At 40.7% G+C, this 23,112-nt stretch overlaps 1 protein-coding gene and 1 long non-coding RNA gene across 3 annotated transcripts in view; one reads left to right on the top strand and one right to left on the bottom strand.

The window, feature by feature from the left end:
- The window catches only part of LOC126395185 (uncharacterized), a 523,086-nt gene that overhangs the window by 444,476 nt on the left and 55,498 nt on the right, over positions 1-23,112 (bottom strand). The gene's annotated exons all lie outside the window — the stretch shown is intronic.
- Positions 1-23,112, top strand: part of pip5kl1 (phosphatidylinositol-4-phosphate 5-kinase-like 1) — a 106,063-nt gene that overhangs the window by 55,618 nt on the left and 27,333 nt on the right. The window contains exons 6-9 of the mRNA XM_050052409.1: positions 6,646-6,680; positions 6,778-6,833; positions 6,957-7,069; positions 7,362-7,524. Coding sequence (XP_049908366.1) covers positions 6,646-6,680; positions 6,778-6,833; positions 6,957-7,069; positions 7,362-7,524 — 367 coding nt within the window. The remainder of the gene's footprint in view (positions 1-6,645; positions 6,681-6,777; positions 6,834-6,956; positions 7,070-7,361; positions 7,525-23,112) is intronic.

Genomic DNA, 23,112 nt, shown 5'->3' with positions numbered 1-23,112 from the left:
AATTGTCCGTAGGTGTGAATGTGAGCGTGAATGGTTGTCTGTCTCTATGTGTCAGCCCTGCGATAGTCTGGCGACCTGTCCAGGGTGTACCCTGCCTCTCGCCCGATGTCAGCTGGGAAAGGCTCCAGCCCCCCCGCGACCCTCAAGAGGATGAAGCGGTTAGAAGAAGATGATGAAAAAGTATTCAGATCCTTTACTATGTAAAAGTACTATATAGAAAAACATTACTAGTATGATTGTAATTATAATTGCAAATACTATATGCTTTATTGTCCCTGCAAATGCTGTGTGCATGATACAAACCACATCACACATATTGCACATATTACACAACCAGTGATAGGAGTGATGAACATATTATTACATAACCCATCTCATTATATCATGAATCTATTACACAACGCCTCGCATCAAACCATCAATCTGTTACACAACACCTGGCATCATATCATGTATCCAGTGCTATGTCATCAGCTGTGATTTTAGTTACAAAGCTGCGCTCCTATGTGCATGTGTAAGAGCTAGGGCTGAGCTCTGCCCGAGGTGAAACACCAGGCGCCATACACCACAGAAAAATCGGTATGAGATTGTTAATTTGTCTTTTACCAAAATAATGAGCATTTATGGTGCGTGGTGTTTGACCGCTGGTGGAGGACAGATAGACAGTGGTGAAGAACCAATGACAACGGCACTCACCACACCACTGCAAAATGCAACAAGAGCTCCTAGAGTGAAAAGCCAATAAGAGTAATACATTGATGTAAGCTGATTTATGCAAAAGATGTACAGACAATGAAACTTAACAGTCAGTGGAACACAGTTGATTCAACTCATGCAAAGGCTGCAACCAGGCAACACTAGAGCACAGTCACAGGTACAGAGAAATTCCCTTGAGACAGCAACAAGGCCAAAATAAAGAGAGGGTTTGCTATTTTATACCTATTTACTTATTTTGTGAAATGAATAGATAAATAAACACTTAGGAACAGCTTCGATGCATAGATTTTTATGCCTCTGTGCTGACGATAGCTGTGGCCTGAGGCATAATTAGGAGGCAATATCTCAAGAACGCCTCACAGGAATTTCTTCAAATTTGCCATAAATGTCAACTTGGACTCAGCGATGAACTGACTGTTTTTAGTGGTGATAGGTCAAGGTCACTGTGACCTTGTCTGTCTCATTCTCATGAATGCGATATCTCAAGAATGCCTTGAGGGAATTTTTTCAAATTTAGCACAAAGGTTGACTTGGACACAGTGATGAACTGATTAGATTTTGGTGGTCCAAGGCCTTGCATCCATCTCAATCTTGTGAACGTGATATCTTAAAGCTGCTACAGGGAACTTTTAACTGGATATGCAAAAGTCTCTCGTTTCTGCTGATGTCTGTGCGTGACCTACAACAGCAAATGAGACCATCGGTGTGAAGATAAGCTATTTCTATATAGTGTATATCCATACCTTTAGGAAACTGTGTCCGGGTCCGCCCCAGTTCACTTCCAGGACGAAACGATTTACGGCACTCAGACGGCACACTTCATCTTACCTAGCTGCTTAAATTTAGTGACTCTTATAAATAGTAATTATTCCTCCTCCTTGACCCCATGTCCGCAGGGAGTTAAAATAGCAGCAATCATCGGGTAAAAGTTCTGTGAAAGCACTGGACTCACCAACAGTCAGCCACGTCTCAGTCACACAGAGAAAATCCAATCCTCGGGAAGTCAGGAAATCCTTCAGGATAAACGTTTTGTTTGCTAGCGATCTAGCATTTACCAGCCCAATCCTGGCAGGAGCCGGCGGGTCCACGGCTTTAGCTGTCCGGGGAGCCACACACAGAGGCCGCAGGTTGTGCAGATTCACCCGAGGAGACGGAGGACGAGGAGAGCAGGGGCCGCAGGGCTGGAACACCTCATCCGGGCCGACGACAGGTACCAGCCAGGCGTCGACAGGGTCCAGCGAGTGCCGAGAAATAAAGAGGCGAGGTACTGCTCCATACTGGCGGCAGTGGCGCTTACGCCGGAGGGGTGGAGCTGGGGCGCGGCAGAGGTGAGCTGGGATCCCCAATAGGAGCGGGGGCAAAGTTTTCCCATCTTGTTGTTTCATTCATCCCCAAAACAAACACATGCGCGAGCCAGGTAAGCGTCTTTACGACAATACGCGCTACAGCTCATGGGAAATGTAGGCTTCATTCTGGCAAAACACTACCGCTTTTGTCCACAGGGTCGCCAAAATCAACTCAAAATGAAAGTTCCTTGTAGGGGCTTTAAGAAAAGCTAGAGGGAATTTCTTCAAAATTGGCACAAACGTTAACTTGGACTCAGTGATGAACTGATTAGATTTTGGTGGTCAAAGGTCAAGGTCACTGTGACCTTGTCTGTTTAATCCTTGTTGAGGTAATATATCAAGAATACCGTGATGGAATTTCTTCAGATTTGGCACAAACATTCACTTGAACTTAGTGATGAAATGATTGGATTTTGGTGGTCAAAGGTCAAGGTCAGTGTGACCGTGCATTTATTCATTCTCATGAACATGATATCTTAAGAACGCCTCAAGGGAATTTCTTTAAATTTGACATAGATGTCCATTTGAACTGAAGAATAAACTGATAAGAATTTTGTGGTCAAAGGTCAAGGTCAGTGCTACTTTACAAAATATGTTTTTGGCCATACCTAAAGAATTCATATGCTAATTATGACCAAACTTCATACAAATGTCTAATAGGATAAAATAATAAAGTGATGACATTTTATATCCAAAAGGTCATAGGTCAACTTCACTGTGACATCATAATGTTCTGCATAAAACACTTTTCTGGCATTAGTTAACATCATTACTCAGGAACAGAAGGGGAGACATTTGGTCAGGTTCTTAATTGGTGACACTCATCTTGAGTGTCCACTTTGAAACTGTGCTGACTGTATAGATCTTCTGTGCTGTCGGGGGGGAGATGAGTGTGAAACATCCATGTTTTCACACACATGGATGTAAACTGTAAGAGAAATTGAATGAGATGATAAAACCTGATAAGAAACTTGGCGCATGGAGGCATACAACCATGGGGCAGTAATTCTAGTTTTCTTAATACATTGCAGAGCTTTTGAGTTGTCAAGCATGTACATTTGATTTCAATAACTTCAGTGTACTTGAAGTGTACACTGTGCAGTCGTTTTATCTCAGAAAATAGAAGTATAGGATCGGAATTTGGTATCGGCAGATACTATATGTTATTTGACTTTGATTTGATCGGGGTAAAAAAAAAACTTGATCGGGACATCTCTAGTAAAAAGGGCTAGGGTTAGGGTAGGTTCGGTTAATCTCTGCCGTATATGAGAACACAAACTTTCAACATGTGACTCCCAGCTAAAGGTGCTGTCCAAGTGAACACTAGGGTGGAGTTGGAGCAGACCTGATCAGTTGGTTCATCATATATGACCACCGGCTTATGATCCCCCTATATGACCTATGGGTCTAGAACCAGCCCCTCAGTCTTTCTCACACTTTGGCAGAAAAACTCTCTTTTTCAGTGAAATAGCCTGAAGGACTTAAAGGCTGAGGATAGCAGTGTCTTCTGAAATTTTCAAAATGTGGTTCCTAGGGTGGATGTTTGCACAGTCACCCCATGGAACACCTGTGCTGATCTAGATTCTGAAAGGTAGTTGTTGTCCCTGAAATACTGCATTTGATTGGTTAAAAAGGAAAAATATCACTTAATTAGAAAAGGACTGACCCTGAGGGCAGGGACAGTGTATGAGTCCATGCAGTGTATGAGTGTTTGAGGCACCATGCTGGGGTGAGCTCTTCACAGGTCACTAAAGGGAAACTGCCGATTCAACCAGCTCTGTGTCATCGCATTGTGTGCAGATGAACATTGTTTTGAGTCACTCCTGCGCCACCTGACCCTAACCTTATTCACACTTGCATCAAGCACTGTGCGAAAGACATTAGGTGCTACAGGGGGCAACAAAACAACTAATGATCATTATCACAATCATGATAATGAATTACATAAATTTAAGATGAAGAACAACTAAAATATGCACCATAAGATCAATATAGGCATTGTAATATACATAATTACTCATACAAATAGATGACTGAATCTTTTGTAGGTCACCAACCAACAGCCTGAAGCTTGAATCATTTGTTGAAATGGTCTCATTATTACAATCCACAATAAAAGGCTTGTATTTAAATCCAACATAAGAATCATTTAATTCATATTGGTCAAAACTTTCATAGAGTCTCATAGCTTTTTAGAGTTGGTTAGGATAAAACTCTGCTGTATAATCTCTCTGTGTTGCCTCCTTGCATCTCTCAACATTTAAGTTCCTTTTGCACTATTTTCAGTTCCACTCTATTTCTAATTAAATATATATATATATATTTAAAAAAAAAAAAAAATTAAAACAGAACTAAAAGACAGTAAATATTGGGCTTACATTCATGGAATGGCCAGAAACATGCAATTGCATGTGCATTGCAATTTTACTACTGTACAGCATTGGGCAAGTTACTCTTAAAATACAATGTATTACATATTACTAGTTACCTTCATTTGAAAGTAATATGTTGCTTTACAATATTACTCTCTGTGTAGAGTAATAAGTTACTTATTACACTACTTTTGTGTTCCTTTCACCAAAATGAGCTCAGAAGAACTGAAGTTAATCTTAAATGTATGAGGGTCGTGTTGTTTCACAGCAGGTAATCATAGCACAGAAGCTCCAGTTTATTACAGTTCATTTAAAATCCAGTGCTGCACAGGTCTGACCCATTCATGAATTCACATACAGTAGTTACCACTTTGTATTAAAATCCCATCTTATATTAATAATAGTGTGATTATATAGAACAATTAAATAGCTTGGATCTTTTTAAATAAATTAATAGCCTTGGACACAGGAAGGGTCAGGCAGAAGATCAAAGTCTGATAATTATGAGATATGGATAAATATTTGTGGGTGTATAATACGAAACTCAATAAACAAATGTTAATGTTAGCACAAATGAATACACTGAAGCTGGAAAACCTGCCTGTCAGTTCCCAATTTGCAGCTACAAAAGCACTGGAGAAAGAGTTATACATAGGGCGGGTGCACATTACACCAGTTTTAAAATAGCTGCATTGGCTCGCCGTGTGTTTCGGGATCGATTTTAAGGTTCTTTTTATTAGTTTTTAAATGTCTTAACGGCCTTGGGCCATCTTATTTATCTGACCTGCTTTTATCATATCAACCCTCGCGGATCCTGAGGTCCTCCAGCACCGGCCTTTTAACTGTTCCAAAAGTTAGAACAAAAACCCACGGGGAGGCATTCAGCCATTATGGCCCTCACTTATGGAATAGCTTGCCGGAGAGCATCAGGACTGCAGAGACTGTTAATGTTTTTAAGAGGAGGCTCAAGACTCACCTTTTTAGTTTGGCTTTTAACTGATTTCTTTTACTCTTTTAATTCTTATATTATATGTTTTTTTAATTTCTAATGCTTTTAAATGATTCATTTTTAAATGTTTATGCATTTTATTATTATTAAGTTTCTAAATCTTCATTTATTTATTTATTATTATTAAGTTTCTAAATCTTCATTTATTTATTTATTATTATTTTGTCTCATACTTGTTTTATCTTATCATATTGCCTTTTAGTCTTTTAGTTTTTAGCTCCAGTGTTTCCTCATGGGGGTCCTCCACGCTGAGAGGGGGGGCCTCCACGCTGAGAGGTGTGCCTGGTCTGCCCGCGGGGTCGTTGTCCTGGAGATCCCCCTAGGTCCGGAGGACTGGGGGGCTCCCTATGGCCGTAGGCTGTGACACCTCTCAGTGTGGATGAGCTCCCCATAGGTGGTTCTTTCCTCACCTGGTTCCTCAGTGCCCAGCCATGTTACTGACTATATTGACCGTGTGTGTGTGTGTGTGTGTGTGTGTGTGTGTGTGTGTGTGTTTAGATGTGGGGGTGGGAGGGGCGGGTTTTCAATATGTATGTCATATTTTTGTTGTAAGTTTTTATTCTGTCAAACACTTTGTGCTGCATTTTTAATGTATGTAAAGTGCTACAAATAAAGTTTGATTTGATTTAGAATGGGACAGTGCACCAGCCTTGCTCTGCAGTTGTAGGGGATGTGAATGGAAACATGTCCAACATATAGGCTACTAACATCAGCCAGATGTACTGACAGCTGCTTTCTAGCAGCCTTAGGACACAAAAGCAGAATGAGATTTGTTGTAGATGTTGCAGGTGCACTGAACATGATAACACACAGTACGGCATGATGGCATGATCCAGATGTTCCTATCACCGGTACCCTTCTATTATGTGGTTTGTAATTGTATATATTTCTTTGGTGGTGCACTGGTGGAAGTGAAGCGGTGTGGATCAGTGTAGATGAATGAAAAATGAAAACAATAAACAGTTTATTTTGGGTGGTAACGTGTTGCGTGTCATTGTAAATGTAATAATATTACCCGAAATCCTGTTGGTAATGCGTTATAATACTTTATTACTGATAAAATGTAATACTGTAATATTTTACTTTTGCCAATATGTCATCCCCAACACTGCTACTGTGTCTGCTGTATGTATAAATAGTCAGTTATAATATGTTGGATAATATGTTGCATTGGACTGAGTTTTTTCTCACTCTTTCCAAGGTGTTCACAGGATCAAAATCCCACACAGGCGGAAGGTACAGATCAAATGTTATTACTGTTCCAGTTGACATTATAATTTATAGATGTTACAAAGCATTGTAAAACACGTCCTTTTTCACTTGTCCTTTGCAGAAATACTTCATTGTTATGCAAAGTGTGTTTTATCCTGATGATCGCATCAATGCCAGGTATGTTTGATTTGCTTGCCCCTTGAAATACAAAGGATGAGCAGTATGTTGGTATGATTTTAAAATGACAGAAGTAGACAGTGCAGCCTCTCTGTGTTGTTTGATGCGTGTTTTGTGTCGCAGGTACGACATAAAGGGCTGTGAGGTGAGTCGTTGGACAGAGCCTGCACCAGAAGGAAGCCAGATTATTGTGGTTCTCAAAGATCTCAACTTTGAAGGCCAGTACATCACTCTGGGTAAGGAAACAGAATGTGATTTTTATTTGTGCTGTGAGTCATATGAAGCTGTGTACTAGTAAGGGTAGCATAATTGCCCCCCTCAGGCCAATCAGTATATTGTTTCACACTGAGCCAGAATAAATTCTTCTATCTCAACATGTCAAAACATCTCATTCACATAAAAAAACAATGCTGATGTTTTGTGTAAATGCCAGTGGTAACATCTTTAACGTGAATATATGTGTTTGCTGTATATCTCTGTACAGCAATGATTTAGTTGTGATGTTATGTGGTGTGTGTATGTGTGCAGACCAGCAGCGTCCCTGGCTGCTACGGCAGATGGAGATCGACACAAACTTCCTTCGGAGGCTTAATGTGTTGGACTACAGCCTCCTCCTGGCTCATCAGCCCTTACACAATGATGAACGCCACCCGAGTCTCTCCTTCGCCACTCTCATCATGAGAACAAAAAAGTCAGTGTCTACATACTGTTCATGTTTTATACCTTCACACTATGAGAATCCCCTCTTATCAAGTGTCTATACCAAATTTTGAACTACAGATCTTTTAAGAATGTATAGCTTATAAGTAATGTTTCAGAGAGCAGAGAGAATGTGTGTTTCAAGATTTACATCACTCATTTATGGAGAAAAAACACCTACCATTACACAATATCATGTCCTGTTTTACCTAGGACATGAAAACATAACAACCATAATGATTTAAATACATTTTATTGAAACTGAAAATAGCAAGAACATTCTGGAACTGTGGGGTTTGTTATATAACCTTATACAGTGGCATGCAAAAGTTTGGGCACCCCTGGTCAAAATTTTGTTTACTGTGAGCTAGCAGCACTGTACCCATTGGCTAATGGCGGACAGGTAGCAAGCACGGTGTGATTAGCTCCCACAACCTACCAAACTTTAGCCTTTGTTACCTCCTTCAAACCCACTAATTTCAACTTCCACATTGCCTAGTGGGAAACATTGCTTCTGCGAACTTCTGGTGAACCTACACTGAAACATGCCTCCCAAAAACATGTCGAAAGGCAAAACTGAACCAGTACCTGAACAGGTGATAACACTGGCACCAGTTGAAGACAGCGGTGCTCTGACTCTGGCATCCATTGCCGGTCTCCTAGAAGAAAACCGGCAGGCCCTCGTAGCTGACTTTAAAGAAACCATGGCGAAGCTCGAGAATAAACTAAACCGCATTCACTCCACAGTTGTGGACCACTCGGTGAAGATTGGCGACCTGGAGAAGAACGGCAATGAACACGACTCACGCCTGACTACTCTTCTAAGCTAAGCTAAGTGCTAGCAACGCCAAACTATCCACTAAAATCATAGACCTAAAGGCCCCCAGTCGGCGTAACAACATCAGAGTGCTTGGCTTACTACATTGAGGAAGAGCAGCAACCGACTATCTTCTTCGCCAAAATGCTAGCTGAGGTGTTTGGTGATGCCCTGGACTCTCCACCTGAATGCGATAGGGTCCATCGAACCCTGTCTGCCAAACCCCAGCCTGGGCAGAGACCTAGGCCGGTCATTATCCGGCTCCTCAAGTTCCAGGTTAAGGATAAAATCATCCGTGAAGCCCGGGCCAAGAGGGCACGTTGAAGTTCCAGTCCCACTCTATCTCCATCTACGAGGATTATTCACCTGAAATCGTGGAGCAATGCAAGGAATAGACTGAGGTGATGCCGCAGCTGTTTAAACTGGGACAAAGGCCATCCCTGCTTTTCCCTACCAGGCTCTTCATCACACCGAAGGAAGGACGTAGGAAAAGTCTCTCCTCGGTGGCAGAGGCTAAGAAGTATTCAACACTGAATGCGCCTTCTTAAACGTGGATATTGCTGATGAACTATTTCTGTTTGGGACAGTTGAACCCACCGCGTTGGAGTGGAGCGCTGTCCTCAGTCCCCGTGCGGTGCTGCTAGGTTTACGAACTAGGCTACTGCAACTTCTCCTTTTCTCTTTCTGTTTTTTGGCTCTATGACCAAGCGATTCTCCTCCTCAGTTGCCTCAGTTGCTATATTACTTATCAATGAACCACGCAAACTGTCCTAAAACTGCCCAGAGGACTCCCCTGACTTTTTTGTGTATCAACAACTCTCCTTATAGGTTGTGGGACTAAGAATTAATCTGCTCGAATGGGACTAGAAAACCTGTGTATGTACGATCGGTGTGTGGTCTTGTCTGTTGTGCTTGTGTGTGTGTGCGTGTCTGTGGGCAAGCTTGGCTATGCCTCTGTGTGTATGTTGTTTTTGTGTCCACTTGTCGACGTCTATGTGTATGTTTATGTCCTTGCCTGTATAAGCGTTTCACAAAAATTCCAAATATTGACTCGCATCCGTGGATGGAGATGATACCCCGATGCTGTATTCACAATAGTAGTAACATAAACTGCAAGCAATATGACCCAGAACAACTCAAATGCCTAGATGCTTGTCATGATTTATCCTTGATGCATATTAACATCAGAAGTCTAAACAATACACATCATACTGAGCTCATTTCTTTCCTTTCTATCTCAGGATGTGATTTTGATATCATTGGTTGTACTGAAACATGGATTAGCAATACATCACATCTTGATACTTTGAACCTTGATGGATATAAACTTTACCACAAAGATAGATTGGGTCAAAAAGGTGGTGGGGTATGTCTTTATGTAAAGGCCAGACTCCTGGTAACTGTTTGCGACGAACTTGTCATTAATGATGATAGCTCTGACTCTCTTTTTATAAAGATTGACATTGGAAATAGAAAAAATCTCAAGGTTGGAATAATCTATCGTCCACCTGATTCTAATTTGGATGTGTTTAGAGATAAACTTGAGGAAACCCTTTATGCTATAAACCAATCTAACAAAAACTGTATCATGTTAGGAGACTACAATATAGACATTTCTGAGGACGACGGTCACAAACAAGACTTCTTAAATACTCTGCACTCCTTTTCCTTTTTTCCAACCATAAATATTCCTACTAGAGTTACACCCTCCTCTCAGTCTATAATTGACAACACTGTCACAAACATTCAGAATACAAAGCTGGAGTCTGGTGTTGTCCCTGTTGATATATCTGACCACCATCCCATTGTGCTGTTTCTCAACACGGGTTGCAAACATACATCATCTCGTACAAAAATCAAAACAAGAATTATAAATGATAGAACTCTGAAACAATTATGTGAATGTATGGGGAGCAGGACATGGATTGATGTCTATGAGGCTAATGATCCTGACACTGCTTATGACAGCCTCATCAGTGGAATATCAGACTCAATCCAACGTACTATCCCTGAGAGGATTGTCATGAGCAGCAATAGTGATCAAAATCCATGGCTCACGAAGGGGATTTTAAATTCTATTAAATCTAAAAATAAGTTATACAGTATAAGCAGTACATTAAAAATCCTAGTGCAACTAATAAAGATAGATATAACAGGTATAGAAATAAATGCAAATATTACTCAGAACATATAACAGCAGCCTAGGGTGACTCTAAAAGGACATGGTCTATATTAAATCAAGTACTAAATAGAAACCAAAAATCAAAGGTGCTCCCTGATCTAACAAATATTAGTGAAGTTGAATTTGCCGAAAATCTAGCCAAAAAAATAATTCCTCCTCCGGGTGTTTCCTGTATTCAATATTTTACAGGTAATTACCCCCCAAAAAAACCCCCTTGCACCCTGCATAAATTTATCGTTATTACATGGTATTGTCCCAAAAATGACAAAAAAAGCTAGAATCATACCAATATTTAAATCTGAAGATAAAAATAATTTATGTAATTACCTTCCTATATCTGTTTTACCTACTCTCCCAAAGGTATATGAGAGAGGAATGTACAACAGACTAAGTAATTACCTGGACAAATTGAATATTCTCTGCAAAACACAGTACAGATTTAGAAAAAGGAGTACCACATGTATGGCCATACTAGACCTAATAGAGAAAATAAATGATGCTATTGAAGAGGGAGATTATGGGATTGGTGTTTTCCTGGACCTATCAAAGGCCTTCTACACCTTAGATCCCAACATTCTGTTAACTAAGTTACAACATGGTATCAGAGGTTTGGCGCTCGACTAGTTTTCAAGTTACTTGCAGAACAGACAACAATTTGTAAATATAAATAATCATAACTTGTGCCATAGGGACATCAAATATGGGGTGCCCCAGGGCTCAATTTTTGGGCCTTTGCTCTTTATTAGATATATATAAATGATTTCATAAACTGCTCACCTATATTATACAAAGTAATCTTTGCGGACGTTACAAATTTGTTTCTTTCCCATAAAAATCTACATGAACTGCGAGAATTATTAAATAATGAATTGTTAAAAGTTGATTCTTGGTTCCGTTGCAATAAGTTATCACTTAATATCACTAAAACAAATTATATTTTGTTCAGCTCCAATAAAAACATACCATCCAATCATCTCAATATTGAGATAAGGGGGAAAGAAATAAAAAGAGTATACACCACAAAATTCCTGGGGGTCCTCATAGATGAGTCTCTTAGTTCCAAACGGCACATACAGTATTTAGTAACAAAACCCTGCAAAAGAAAATCATAAGAGCCATGTCTTGGTCCAGGTTTGATGCCCCTTCACGCCCTCTGTTCCAGCGCTATGATCTTATTAGACTTGCAGAGTTGAACTACTATCAAAACGCAAAACGGGGCCCTAGATCTGTTTTTGAATTTGGCCGCAGTACATGAACAAGAGGCCAGACGGGGTTAAAGTTCATGATTGAATATGGATATTTACTAACTTGTGATTCGCTTTATTCATTGTATGTCTATGGATGTTGAATGTATATGTTGTCTTGTGCATGTTACTTGTCCCCTATATATTCTAGTCATCTGTAGCTTTGCAGCTGCCTGGTTCACTACTGTCACACCTAATTGCCATTTGTAATCAGGCTCCCTCCTAAAAGCTTAAATAGCTTCTTTGGGAGTCCTGATTCATGCACATCTTGATGAAGTCCTGAAGACCTAAGTGTATTTATTTTGTGTGTGCGAATAAAACCATTCATTCATTCATTCAGTAGTTAAGTAAGCACAAGATGAACTGATTTCCGAAAGCCATGAAGTTAAACATGACACATTTCTTCAATATGTTAAGCAAGATTACTTTTTAATTTCAATACTTTACAGTTTCAAAATAACAAACAAGGAAAAGGGCCTGAAGCAAAGGTTTGGGCACCCTGCATGGTCAGTGCTTAGTAACGCCCCCCCTGTGGCAAGTATTACAGCTTCTAAATGGTTTTTGTAGCTAGCTAGGAGTCTTTCAATTCTTGTTTGGAGGATTTTCACCAATTATTCCTGCAAAAGGCTTTCAGCTCTGAGATTCTTGGGCCATCCTGTATGCACTGCTCTTTGGAGGTCTATCCACCGATTTTTAATGATGTTTAGGTCGGGGGACTGTGAGGGCCATGGCAAAACCTTTTAGCTTGCACCTCTTGATGTAGTCTATTGTGGATTTGAAGTTGTGTTTATGGTGATTATCTTGTTGTAGAAGCCATCCTATCTTCATCTTCAGCTTTTTTACAGATGGTGTGATGTTTGCTTCCAGAATTGGCTGGAATTTAATGAATTCATTCTTCCCTCTACCTGTGAAATGTTCCCTGTGCCACTGGCTGCAACACAAGCCCAAAGCATGATTGATCCACCCCCGTGTTTAACAGTTGGACAGGTGTTTTTTCCATGAAATTCTACACCCTTTTTTCCCCAAACATACCTTTGCTCATTGCTTCCAAAAAGTTCTGTTTTAACTTCATCAGTCCACAGGACTTGTTTCCAAAAAGAATCATTAAGATGTTTCTTTGCAAACTTCTGACACTGAATTTTAGGACACAGGAAAGGTTTTTCTTTAGTGTAGTAGCGCAGAGATTAGCTAGCTACTTATAAAGGAATAGCTTAATAGATACTATGGTGCAGAAGGCAGGAATACCAGGTTTTGCAGGGTGTTTAGAGCATACTAGCATGATCTGGCACCAGATTCAGGCAGCGAAGATTAAGAAAAGGGACCTGCATGTAATATTTTTAGATCTTGCAAATGCGTTTGGTTCAGTACCACATAGCCTCATTTGGAGTGCGTTTGACTACTTCAAAGTGCCACAGGTAGTTGTTAACTTAGTGAAGGCATATTTTCAGGATATTAGGTTGTGTCTAAGTACGGCAGGTTTCACAACAGGTTGGCAGAGGCTAGAAATAGGCATCATGGCAGGGTGTACAATTTCTCCATTAGCATTTACTATGGCGATGGAAGTAATCATCAGGGCTTCTAAGTGGGTGGTAGGTCGGGAGAGACGGCAGAACGGGTTGCATCTTCCACCAGTTAGGGCTTACATGGATGACATGACACTGGTGACCACAACAATGCCATGTACAAAGAGGCTACTAGAGAAGGTAAATAAGAACCTCAAGTGGGCCAGCATGAAGATCAAGCCTAGTAAGTCTAGAAGCATCTCGATACGTAGAGGGAAGTTAATTGATAGGAAGTTTGTCATAGATGATGAGGAAATCCCAACAATTAGGGAAAAGTCAGTAAAGAGCTTAGGTAGGTGGTACAATTGAATGAGTTGAATGATGAGGAACAGGTGGTGAAATTTAGAAAAGATGTGGCGGAAGGATTGGATTGAATAGATAAATCAGAACTTCCAGGAAAGCTGAAGTTGTGGTGTTTGCAGTTTGGGCTATATCCTAGGTTAATGTGGCCATTGTCAGTTTATGAAATCCCAATATCCGTTGTGGAGAGAATTGAAAGGTCGGTTAGCTCCAGCTGCCAGTATCTAGTTTAACGGAGGAATTTAAATGTACCAAGGTCAGGACAGAGCTCTTGTTATCTGGGAGTAAGGACGTGGTAGTTAGGAGTGTGGGTCCAAATCCAACCAAGGGGAAGAAGTGGAACCCAAGGTCGGCTGTTCAGGAGGCAGAGGCAGCTCTTAGGCATGCAGAGATTGTAGGTAATGTTCAGTTTTCGCCGGGGAGGCCTGGGACTGGACTCAGGCAAACTGGTATGGAATAAAGCAGGTCTCAAAGATAAAAGAAAGCTGGTCGTGGAAGAGATACGTAGACAGGAGGAGATATTAAGGGGTGCAAAGGTAGTGGCCCAGGCTAAGCAGGGACAGTGGTTGAATTGGGAAAGTGTAGAGAAGAGGAAGCTTAGTTGGAGGGACCTGTGGAGTATGGAGGAGAATCGTATTAGATTCCTGGTAGGGGCTACATACGATGTGTTACCAACCCCCCAGAACCTAAAACTGTTGGTAAATGGGGACCCATCATGCCCATTGTGTTCAGGTACCGCAACCTTAAGGCATATTTTGTCAGGCTGTAAAGTTAGCTTGTCACAAGGCCGATATACATGGGGACATAACCAGGTGTTGAAATGTTTAGCTGCAGGCATCGAAGGGAAACGAAGACAGGTGAATTCAGAAGGTGTTAAGGATAGGAGTTTAGCAATTCAGTTTGTCCGTGAGGGGGAGAAATACAGAAGGGATAAGTTAGTAAGGAGGCAAGGGTGTGGCCGCCTAGAAGGTGCTTGTGATTGGGAAATGCAAGTAGATTTAGGGGGAAAGCTTGTTGTTCCCCAGGAAATAGTTTGTACCAAGCAGAGGCCTGACATAGTGTTGTGGTCAGTGAGTCAACGGATAGTTTATTTCATTGAGCTGACAGTTCCTTGGGAAGACTCAGTGGAAGAAGCCTATGAAAGAAAAAAGCTTAGATATGCAGACTTAGGAGCAGAAGCTGAGCAGCGAGGATGGAAGACTAGGATTTGTCCAGTGGAAGTGGGGTGTAGGGGATTCATAGCAAGATCAGCTGTCTCGCTCCTGGGGGAACTCGGAGTGCGGGGACAGAGTTTGAGGAAGACAGTGAGGGAAATGTCAGATGAAGCAATTAAATGTAGCCAGTTTATCTATAAGAGAAGAAATAATGTCAGTTGGGGGCCAGCAGGGGGAACTACTAAGCAGAGTACATAACTCCTTGAGATCAGGTGGAGAGATCCACTTCCTCTCAGGAGGAAATCCAGGAAGAGGAAGGTTATTTAAGTGTGGGAGTGGCCTATTTGAGTCCATTTTGTTTGAGGCCATGCTGCAAGGTGAGTGTGTTTGCTGATCCTGTGAGTTATCTATCTCCTTTAACTTTAGCTTATATTGGAGTTATGCTACGTAGCGTGTGAGATAGAATATGGTGAATGTGCTAGGAAAGGTAGTATCAGCACTGTTTCTACCTGGAGCTCGCATGTATGGGGCCTGGGTTTGGTTGAAGGTGGCAGTGCTGTTTGGGCTGAGAAAGCCATGCGAAAGTAAGGTAAAGGAGATTATTGGGTTGGTGCGGGTAGCAGTGAGACCTGGCATTAGGGGAGTGTCTCTGGGACGCCAGAGATCACTGTCTAGCTTCCTGGAGGTGTCGTGGGACCATCTAGATGAAACACTGGTGAAAGGAGGTTCCTACCCTATGACCCCAAAGACATGTTAGCTATCACTGCTCACTGGTCTGTATAGTTAAGCCTTGCCATAATAGCTTATCATAGGGCTTAGGAGGTTTTTCACTGAGTGCTGATCCTTTCTCTAGAGCACAAACTTCTTGTGTTTATTTAAATTAAATTTTCCTCTGATGCCTCTTCTATGAAGGTCATATTTGTACAGGTGTTGCTACACAGCAGAACAGTGCACCACCATTCCAGAGTCTGCCAAATCTTCCTGCAGGTCTTTGCAGTCAAACGGGGGTTTTGATTTGCCTTTCTAACTATCTTAAGAGCAGCTTTCTCAGAAAGTTTTCCTGGTCTTCCAGACCTCAACTTGACCTCCACAGTTCCTGTTAACTGCCATTTCTCAATTACATTACAAACAGAGGAAACAGCTACCTGAAAACACTTTGCTATCTTCTTAAACCTTCTCCTGCTTTGTTGGCATCAGTTATTTTAGTTTTCAGAGTGCCAGGCAGCTGTTTAGAGGAGCCCATGGCTGCTGATTGTTGGGACAAGGTTTCAGGAATCAGAGTATATACAAAGGTTTGAAATTTGTATCACCTGGCCTTTCCTAACAATTATTGTGAACAAGCCAGAGCCATAACAAGCTAATTAAGGTCTGAGACCCTGGTAAAATTTGTCTAAGAGCTCAAATGTTTTGGGGTGCCCAAACTTTTGCATGGTTCTCATTTCCTTTTACACTCTAAAATTGTAAAAAAAACCCATCAGTTTATTTTCTACTCACTTAACTATTCACAGTAAACAAAATTTCGATCAGGGATGCCCAAACACTGTAAAAACATGCCACTGTATATGGTAAACAAACTGCACTTGTATAGCGCTTTCTCGTCTTCCAACCACTCAAAGTGCTTTTACACTACATGTCACATTCACCTATTCACACACACATTTGCACTCGGTGGCCAAGGCTACCATACAAGGTGCCACCTGCTGCTCAGTCACTTACACACTAATGGAACAACCATCAGGAGTAATTTGGGGGTCATTATCTTGGCCAAGGATACTTCGACATGTGAACTGGAGGAGCCGCAGATCAAATCTCCAATCTTCTGATTAGTGGATTAGTGGCTCTACCTCCTGAGCCCTTTTCTAACCATTTCAACCATCAAACACTCTCCTCACTGCTACAATGTATCATAAAAAATCCTCTTAACTACAATCTAATTATAATTATTCACTAGGAATTCAACATTAACCAACATTTAACCAACAAACAATTGAAAAAATATATATAATAGCTAGCTGCTGAACTAGTCTTTGTATTCAAAGCAGCAGTAGGAAACCTTATTTGTGTGACCCTTGCAGATGCGCTTCCCACATTTGCAGTGAGCTGTCCCTGTTTTGCAGCCCTGTAGTCATTGAATTGCAGGTCAGGGACCTCATTTATAAACTCTAAATGTTTGCATATGTACAGATGAGGAAATGTATGTACACCAAAAAATATTCTGCACGTGGACCAGCCCCATATCCTGCCCTCTACACGCCCACATTCAACCATAAATGGTCAGGGCTGATGCGCAGACATGAGCTGGCTGATCAATGGTTCTCTAGGGTAAATCACGGCAAGGGCTGAGAGGAAAACCAAGAAAACCAATATTCCTGAAGCAGAAATTGGGGTACTTGTGAAAGTGGCGCACACACATTTCCAGTCCTTTTTGTGCAAAAGCAATGGTTGAAAATAAGAACCCAGGTCTCCTTTATAGTCCTATGACCCCCTGGGTCATAGAACTGGATACAGTTTTGAATGTGGGGCCATTTTCATTCATATGAGAGCTGCTCAGTGGCGCATGAAGCCAAATTGGTTCAACTGCCGTGTTTAATATAACCCTTATGCTCCACTGATTATCAGTACCACTTCTGTATTTTGCAGCCCATAGAGCAAGTGCACTAAAGACTTACAGCCATGGAGTTCTGCTGAGTGCTGCCGTGCGGCTCACTTTTGCTGGCTGAAGGGCTAACTTCGGGTTTAGCCCTCTGCTAACCTGAATGGGGATAAAAAGATTATATGTTCTGGACTTTTCAAATGTTACTGGACCAAATGGATCAAATCGTGGGGGTTGTTTTGCTCAAAAAAATGTATCCATTGATTTACAGATGTCCCTTTTGCCATGTTAAGTCAATGGGAAAAAGTCTTCTTTGGATGTGTCTTTTTTGCAGTGCCACTGTTTGGCCACTACGAGAATTGGCTTCAAAGCCTTGCGTACTTCCCAGGGGTCTGCTGGGAATCTAGGCAAATGTGGTGGGAACATAGGGCAGTTCTTGTGACAGTGTCAAGGTCCCCTTTAAACTTTGTTACTACTGTCCCACAAAAAATATACACAGACATGGCATGTACAATTTCCCTAAAACCACCACTTTACTTGATTTGACCCAGACTGGTGGATCTAAAATCCATTTTAACAGACAAGTGTCAAATTTGACCCAGATCAGTTTCAGAAAAGAAAAATTCATAGCACCTGTACAAAAGTATTTTTAAAGATTTTCATTTTTGCACATTTTTGGTCCCTGTAGGAAAAGTCATTAAATTTCAGGCTAAAAGAATGCAATTTAGGATGTTTTTACTGCTGTCAAATGTCAAAAGATTTGCAAATTTGACCAAAACAGTGTGTAAGGGTAACACTGTTCTCTTGACCCTTCATGAAAGGGTTTCTTAACATTTTGTTACCCTGTTTTTAGTTCCACTGATTTTTATTTAAAATAATATACACCTGTTTGTCAGTATTCATGTATAGTGGTGTTTTGAGCTAAATGCTAACCCCACAATGGCGATACTAACATACTGGTGTGAAGCAGGTACAGTGTTTTCAGAAAGTGTGCTAACATTAGCTTAAGACTCTAACAAGAATAAAGTACAGCTGAGGTTTATGGGAAAGTCAATAGTTTTGCAGGTGATTGGTCTTAAAAATAGAAAAGTTTGTAAAAACTGTAATTTTGCCCCGACTGAGTCCCCTCTAGACACGTTACAAGACATATAAAATCGCTCTGCTTTGAATAATAGTTTCTGTCTGACATGGGTTTTCCACATTGTCCTCCCTCATAGAAGAATCAAGAACATTGTCAGTGTCTGTGCCCTGAATGTCTACATTTTCTACATAATATTTGCGTAAGTTGCATATTTGAATACAAAAGCTCTCAATCGTAGTTGTGATGTCACAAAATCCTACTGGTGGGTTCACTTCTTAGACTCAGATTTGAGCGCTAAGAAATTTTTCCTTTCAGAAAATGAATGTTAAAAAGCTTTGTCATGTCAAACTCAGCACATCCATCATTCTGAACAGTGAAGCTCAAACATCACAGTGAGGTAAGGAAAAGACAAACATGGTTTTGAGTGTAGGGGGACTTTAATCAACAAATGGGTCTAGTCAAAATAATTCAACATATAAAAAAGTAATAAAAAGTTAATTTATGTAATTGTACTTCAAAGGTGAACTGACTTTATGAAGCTCAGTGTTTTTATGCCTTCGCTCCAGCGACTGCTGTGGCCGGAGGCATTATGTTTTCGGGTTGTCTGTCTGTCCATATATCCCATTCTTGTGAATGAGATATCTCAAGAATGCCTTGAGGGGATTTTTCAAATTTTGAACAAATGTTTACTTGGACTCAACAATGAACTAGTTACTTTTTGGTGGTCATAGGTCAGAGGTCAAGGTCATCGTGATCTTGTCATTCTCGTGAATGCAATATCTCAACAACACCTTGAGGGAATTAGGGCTGTAGTCAACCAAAGAAAATCTTGGTCGACTGAAGTCGCACATAATCTTCAACTAATCGTGGGGGGAAAAAAAATCTGCACGTTATTTTTACTTCTGCGGTAGTGTGTCTGTCACTCTGCAGTTACACCTCCAAAACACTAGTCGGCGGTGGAGGACTGTGTCAAGTGCTGTAATGTGTAGTTCAAATCAAACTTTATTTATATAGTTGATTCAAAACACACATTAAACATGGCTTAATAGAGACTATTTCAAACACAAGTAAGCAAATTGGCTTCACTATAAATCGCAGAACTGACAGACAAACACTTGTCTTTATCTGGACACATTTCCCCCACCAATACAACATGCTAACGTTATTAGCACAAGTCTATGGCATTTTACATTGTATAATTTAGCCTAGCGTCTAGCGATCTTTTCCTCTTCTCATATGAAACCAGGGACAACAGCAACATTCAACAAAGGTAACGGCACTCAATGTGGCTCCATTACAACTCACAACATTCACCAACAAAACAACTGTCTTATACTTAAAGGGGAACTAAACCCCCCTCTCTGGGCATTACTCCGCCCACAGCTTGATTTAAAAAAATTCAGAAAAGATAGGCGGAGCTGAGGGGAGGGGGGGTTGGGACAGACGAGCGGCGAGGAAGGGGGCGGAGTTAAGATTTTCAAATACTCCCACTCACGTTTTCCAAGCAAATACAACATGCTAACGTTATTAGCGCCAGCCTATGGCATTTTACATGGTATACATTAGCCTAGCGACAAGCGGAGATTTCCTCTGCTCATATGAAGCTAGGATAAATCCCGAAGTATAAATCACTTAAGGATAAATCACATACAAGACTTAAAATGCTAATTTAGTGGAGGCTTTACTGTCTTCACAATTTATTTTCTTATCTGTGAAATACAAGTAAATACAAGCTCCGTTTCCACTGAGGGAAAAGGTGTTGGTACACAGAAACAGACAGGAGGTCTGCGTCACCGCGACGCTGAGCGTGAGGGTGGGGAGTCCAACTTTCTGTCAACAAAGGGGGTGTTTTCAAAACACCCACATTTTCACAGGTAACTTAGCCTGTTCCAGCAGGAAATAATGGATTAATCCTGGAAAACTATTGCTGTAGCACTTTTCTCTTTATGAAAGTAACACGGTGATTATTATTGATTATTAATTATTATTGATGAGGATTTGGTTGGACGAGAGCATAGCGACCAAATAATCGACTAGTCGAGGAGACTACAGCCCTAGAGGGAATTTCTTCAAATTTGGCACAAATGTTCACTTGGACTTGAGGATGATGCACACTAAAGTCCTTCTCCAGCCGAGCTGATTGAGAGCATGCACATCCAAGACTTCTGGTGGTAGAGCCCTCTAACTTGCTGTGGAGTCACCACATGACTGACATGAATGAGACACAATAACTGAATCATACATTTCATCCAGAATGTAACTGAAATGGATCTGTATGATAATAAAATTTGGGGGATTTTTGGGTTTCCTTTTTAATGATTGTATACAGAAAAAAAGCTGTGTTGTTACTATGATAAAGTCCCCAACAAATTCACTACTTCTTCCTGTTTAAGGATTTGTTGTCAGTAAGAAAAGTATAGATCTGCATCAGTCTTATCCTTCAGTGACAATGAATTGAAAAATAATTATTTTTCTTTGTGCTGATGTGAGAAGTGAGGGCGGAGAAAGAGAAACTGCAACTTATCTTACTTATGTACTTATTTTTTTTTTTTTGTAATTCTGTGGTTTAGCACATGCATGAAACCATAGTTGCTGACTGCAGTGTGTGAATGCTGACAACCAGACATGAACCTGTAACAGTAGAATAAATTATGCAGCTTTAAAGTGTGACACACAGAGAGGTTTATATAAAAACACAAAACTATTAGATCAGCCTCTACTACATAAACAAAGTTGTATTCCGTCAAATTTGTTGAAGTCACACTTACATTCCAAGGACTGTGATGATTTTGTCTAAATGATATTAATATTAATATTGATATTTATTTGGGACATGTAAAATAGACAAACATACAAACAAACAGACAGACATAAAGTAATATTTACAAATAATGAAAAGCATAATGTATAAGCAATTGTCAACGTATGGTGACTTTGATTTACACATCCAAAAAGGAGTGGGAGGAAGTATAAAATTATTAAATCCCACCCCTTCTACATAAGTCATTGAGTGAAATGAAACAGACAGCTTCCTTATACAGTGAACCTATACCTTAGACTTTTCTATACAGTTTTTGTTACCATTTAACTTTGTCACACAAAAATAACCCATGTAAATACTAGGGCTGCCAAGCAATAAAAATATAATTAATAACATACTCTGTGATTAATTAATCAAAATTAATGGCATACGTTAACTTTTGCTGTGAAAGTATCTAGGAAAATTTCAACTCAAATGAATTTTAGCAGATGTGTCGTACTAAAGCCGCTGTATTTTGGACACAGTTGTCCTCCTGTCCTCTATCACTGAAACTGGCCCGCATTGCAATCCATTTTGCAAGAGAGTTAGTTAGTCAGTCACAGGTAGACTTACTCAGTTTGGGTCTTAATGCCTGGTCAAGTGTGGCTTGATGAGGCTGGCTGCTAGCGCTAGCATCAGAGGCTGTGCTAGCTTGGACCTCCGGGTTCGCAGCTAAATACTTCGTGTTGAGGTGATATTTCAGGCTTGGAGTTCTCCGATGGTACCAAAATTACTTCCTGTACAAGAGAATGGTGCTCCTATCAACAGTTCCATCTTAGTGTTTTTTAAACATAAATATCCCATTCAAGGGGCCAAGCAGTGTCTTCTCGTCTGCCTCCAACTGTGGCCTTCACCGGGTCAAAGGGCACCATGGAATGTGATTAATCACCATTACGTTTTTTAATGCATTACTTTTTTTGTGATTAAATAATCTTAATGTTAGTCAACCTGTCTTAATATATAATACTGTATAAATGACCAATTATCCATGACTTACAAATTTTAACCAGTCTAATGTATGATATATGTATTACCATTAAATTAATATTACATATATATCTTAATCAACTTGACCTGCTATCTCTTTATGTTTGAATAGATGTATATATAAAATTAACAGTATGAATATATGAATTCACACAATATGAATATACATATTTCTTCCAGTTTATACGTATGTGAACACCCACATACCCATAAACAAATATCTATTTATTTACATATTAATACATGGTTATTAACAGAAAAATAAATGTATATACATATATATGTACATGTACATATATATATGCTGGATAGCTTAGTGGTTATGGCTACTGACTTTGGTGCGGGAGACCAACACAAGGCAACACGGAAAGAGGTTAGACAACTCTAAGAGCTGCAGAAAGGTGTAGGGATAGGGATCCCTAGGAAGTAGAGGGTGACACGGGAGTGGGGACTCTAGTTTCGCAGACTGGGCGAGGCGGGGGCGCAGCGCACCTGCGCTTCGCCAACTGGGTGTGGCCAGGCGGATTTTGCAAGTTTGGCACACCGTGCGCCTGGCGCAGCTACTCCTCTTTCCCACCTCCGTCCCTCCTACCTGCGCAAGTCTGAAAGAGGAGAGGAGAGAAGGCATGAAGTGGGTTTTACACACATCACACCAATCAAATGAGCCCCTCTCCTCGCCCTTAAATGCGCCACGCGGAGGCGTAATGAGAGTTTACTCAATTCGCCATGGCAGAAGAGAGCAGCAGCGTCAGATGGCCAAACTTCTCCCAGGAGGAAACTGATGTTTTGGTCTGGGAGGTCCAAGCTCGCAGTGTCCGAATATACGGAACTGCGAGCAGACCTCCACGGGCTGATGATGC

The sequence above is a fragment of the Epinephelus moara genome, chromosome 9, assembly GCF_006386435.1.
Source record: "Epinephelus moara isolate mb chromosome 9, YSFRI_EMoa_1.0, whole genome shotgun sequence".
Taxonomy (NCBI): domain Eukaryota; kingdom Metazoa; phylum Chordata; class Actinopteri; order Perciformes; family Serranidae; genus Epinephelus; species Epinephelus moara.
The sequence above is the reverse complement of the archived record's forward strand: the minus strand, read 5'-3'. Positions and strand labels throughout refer to the sequence as shown.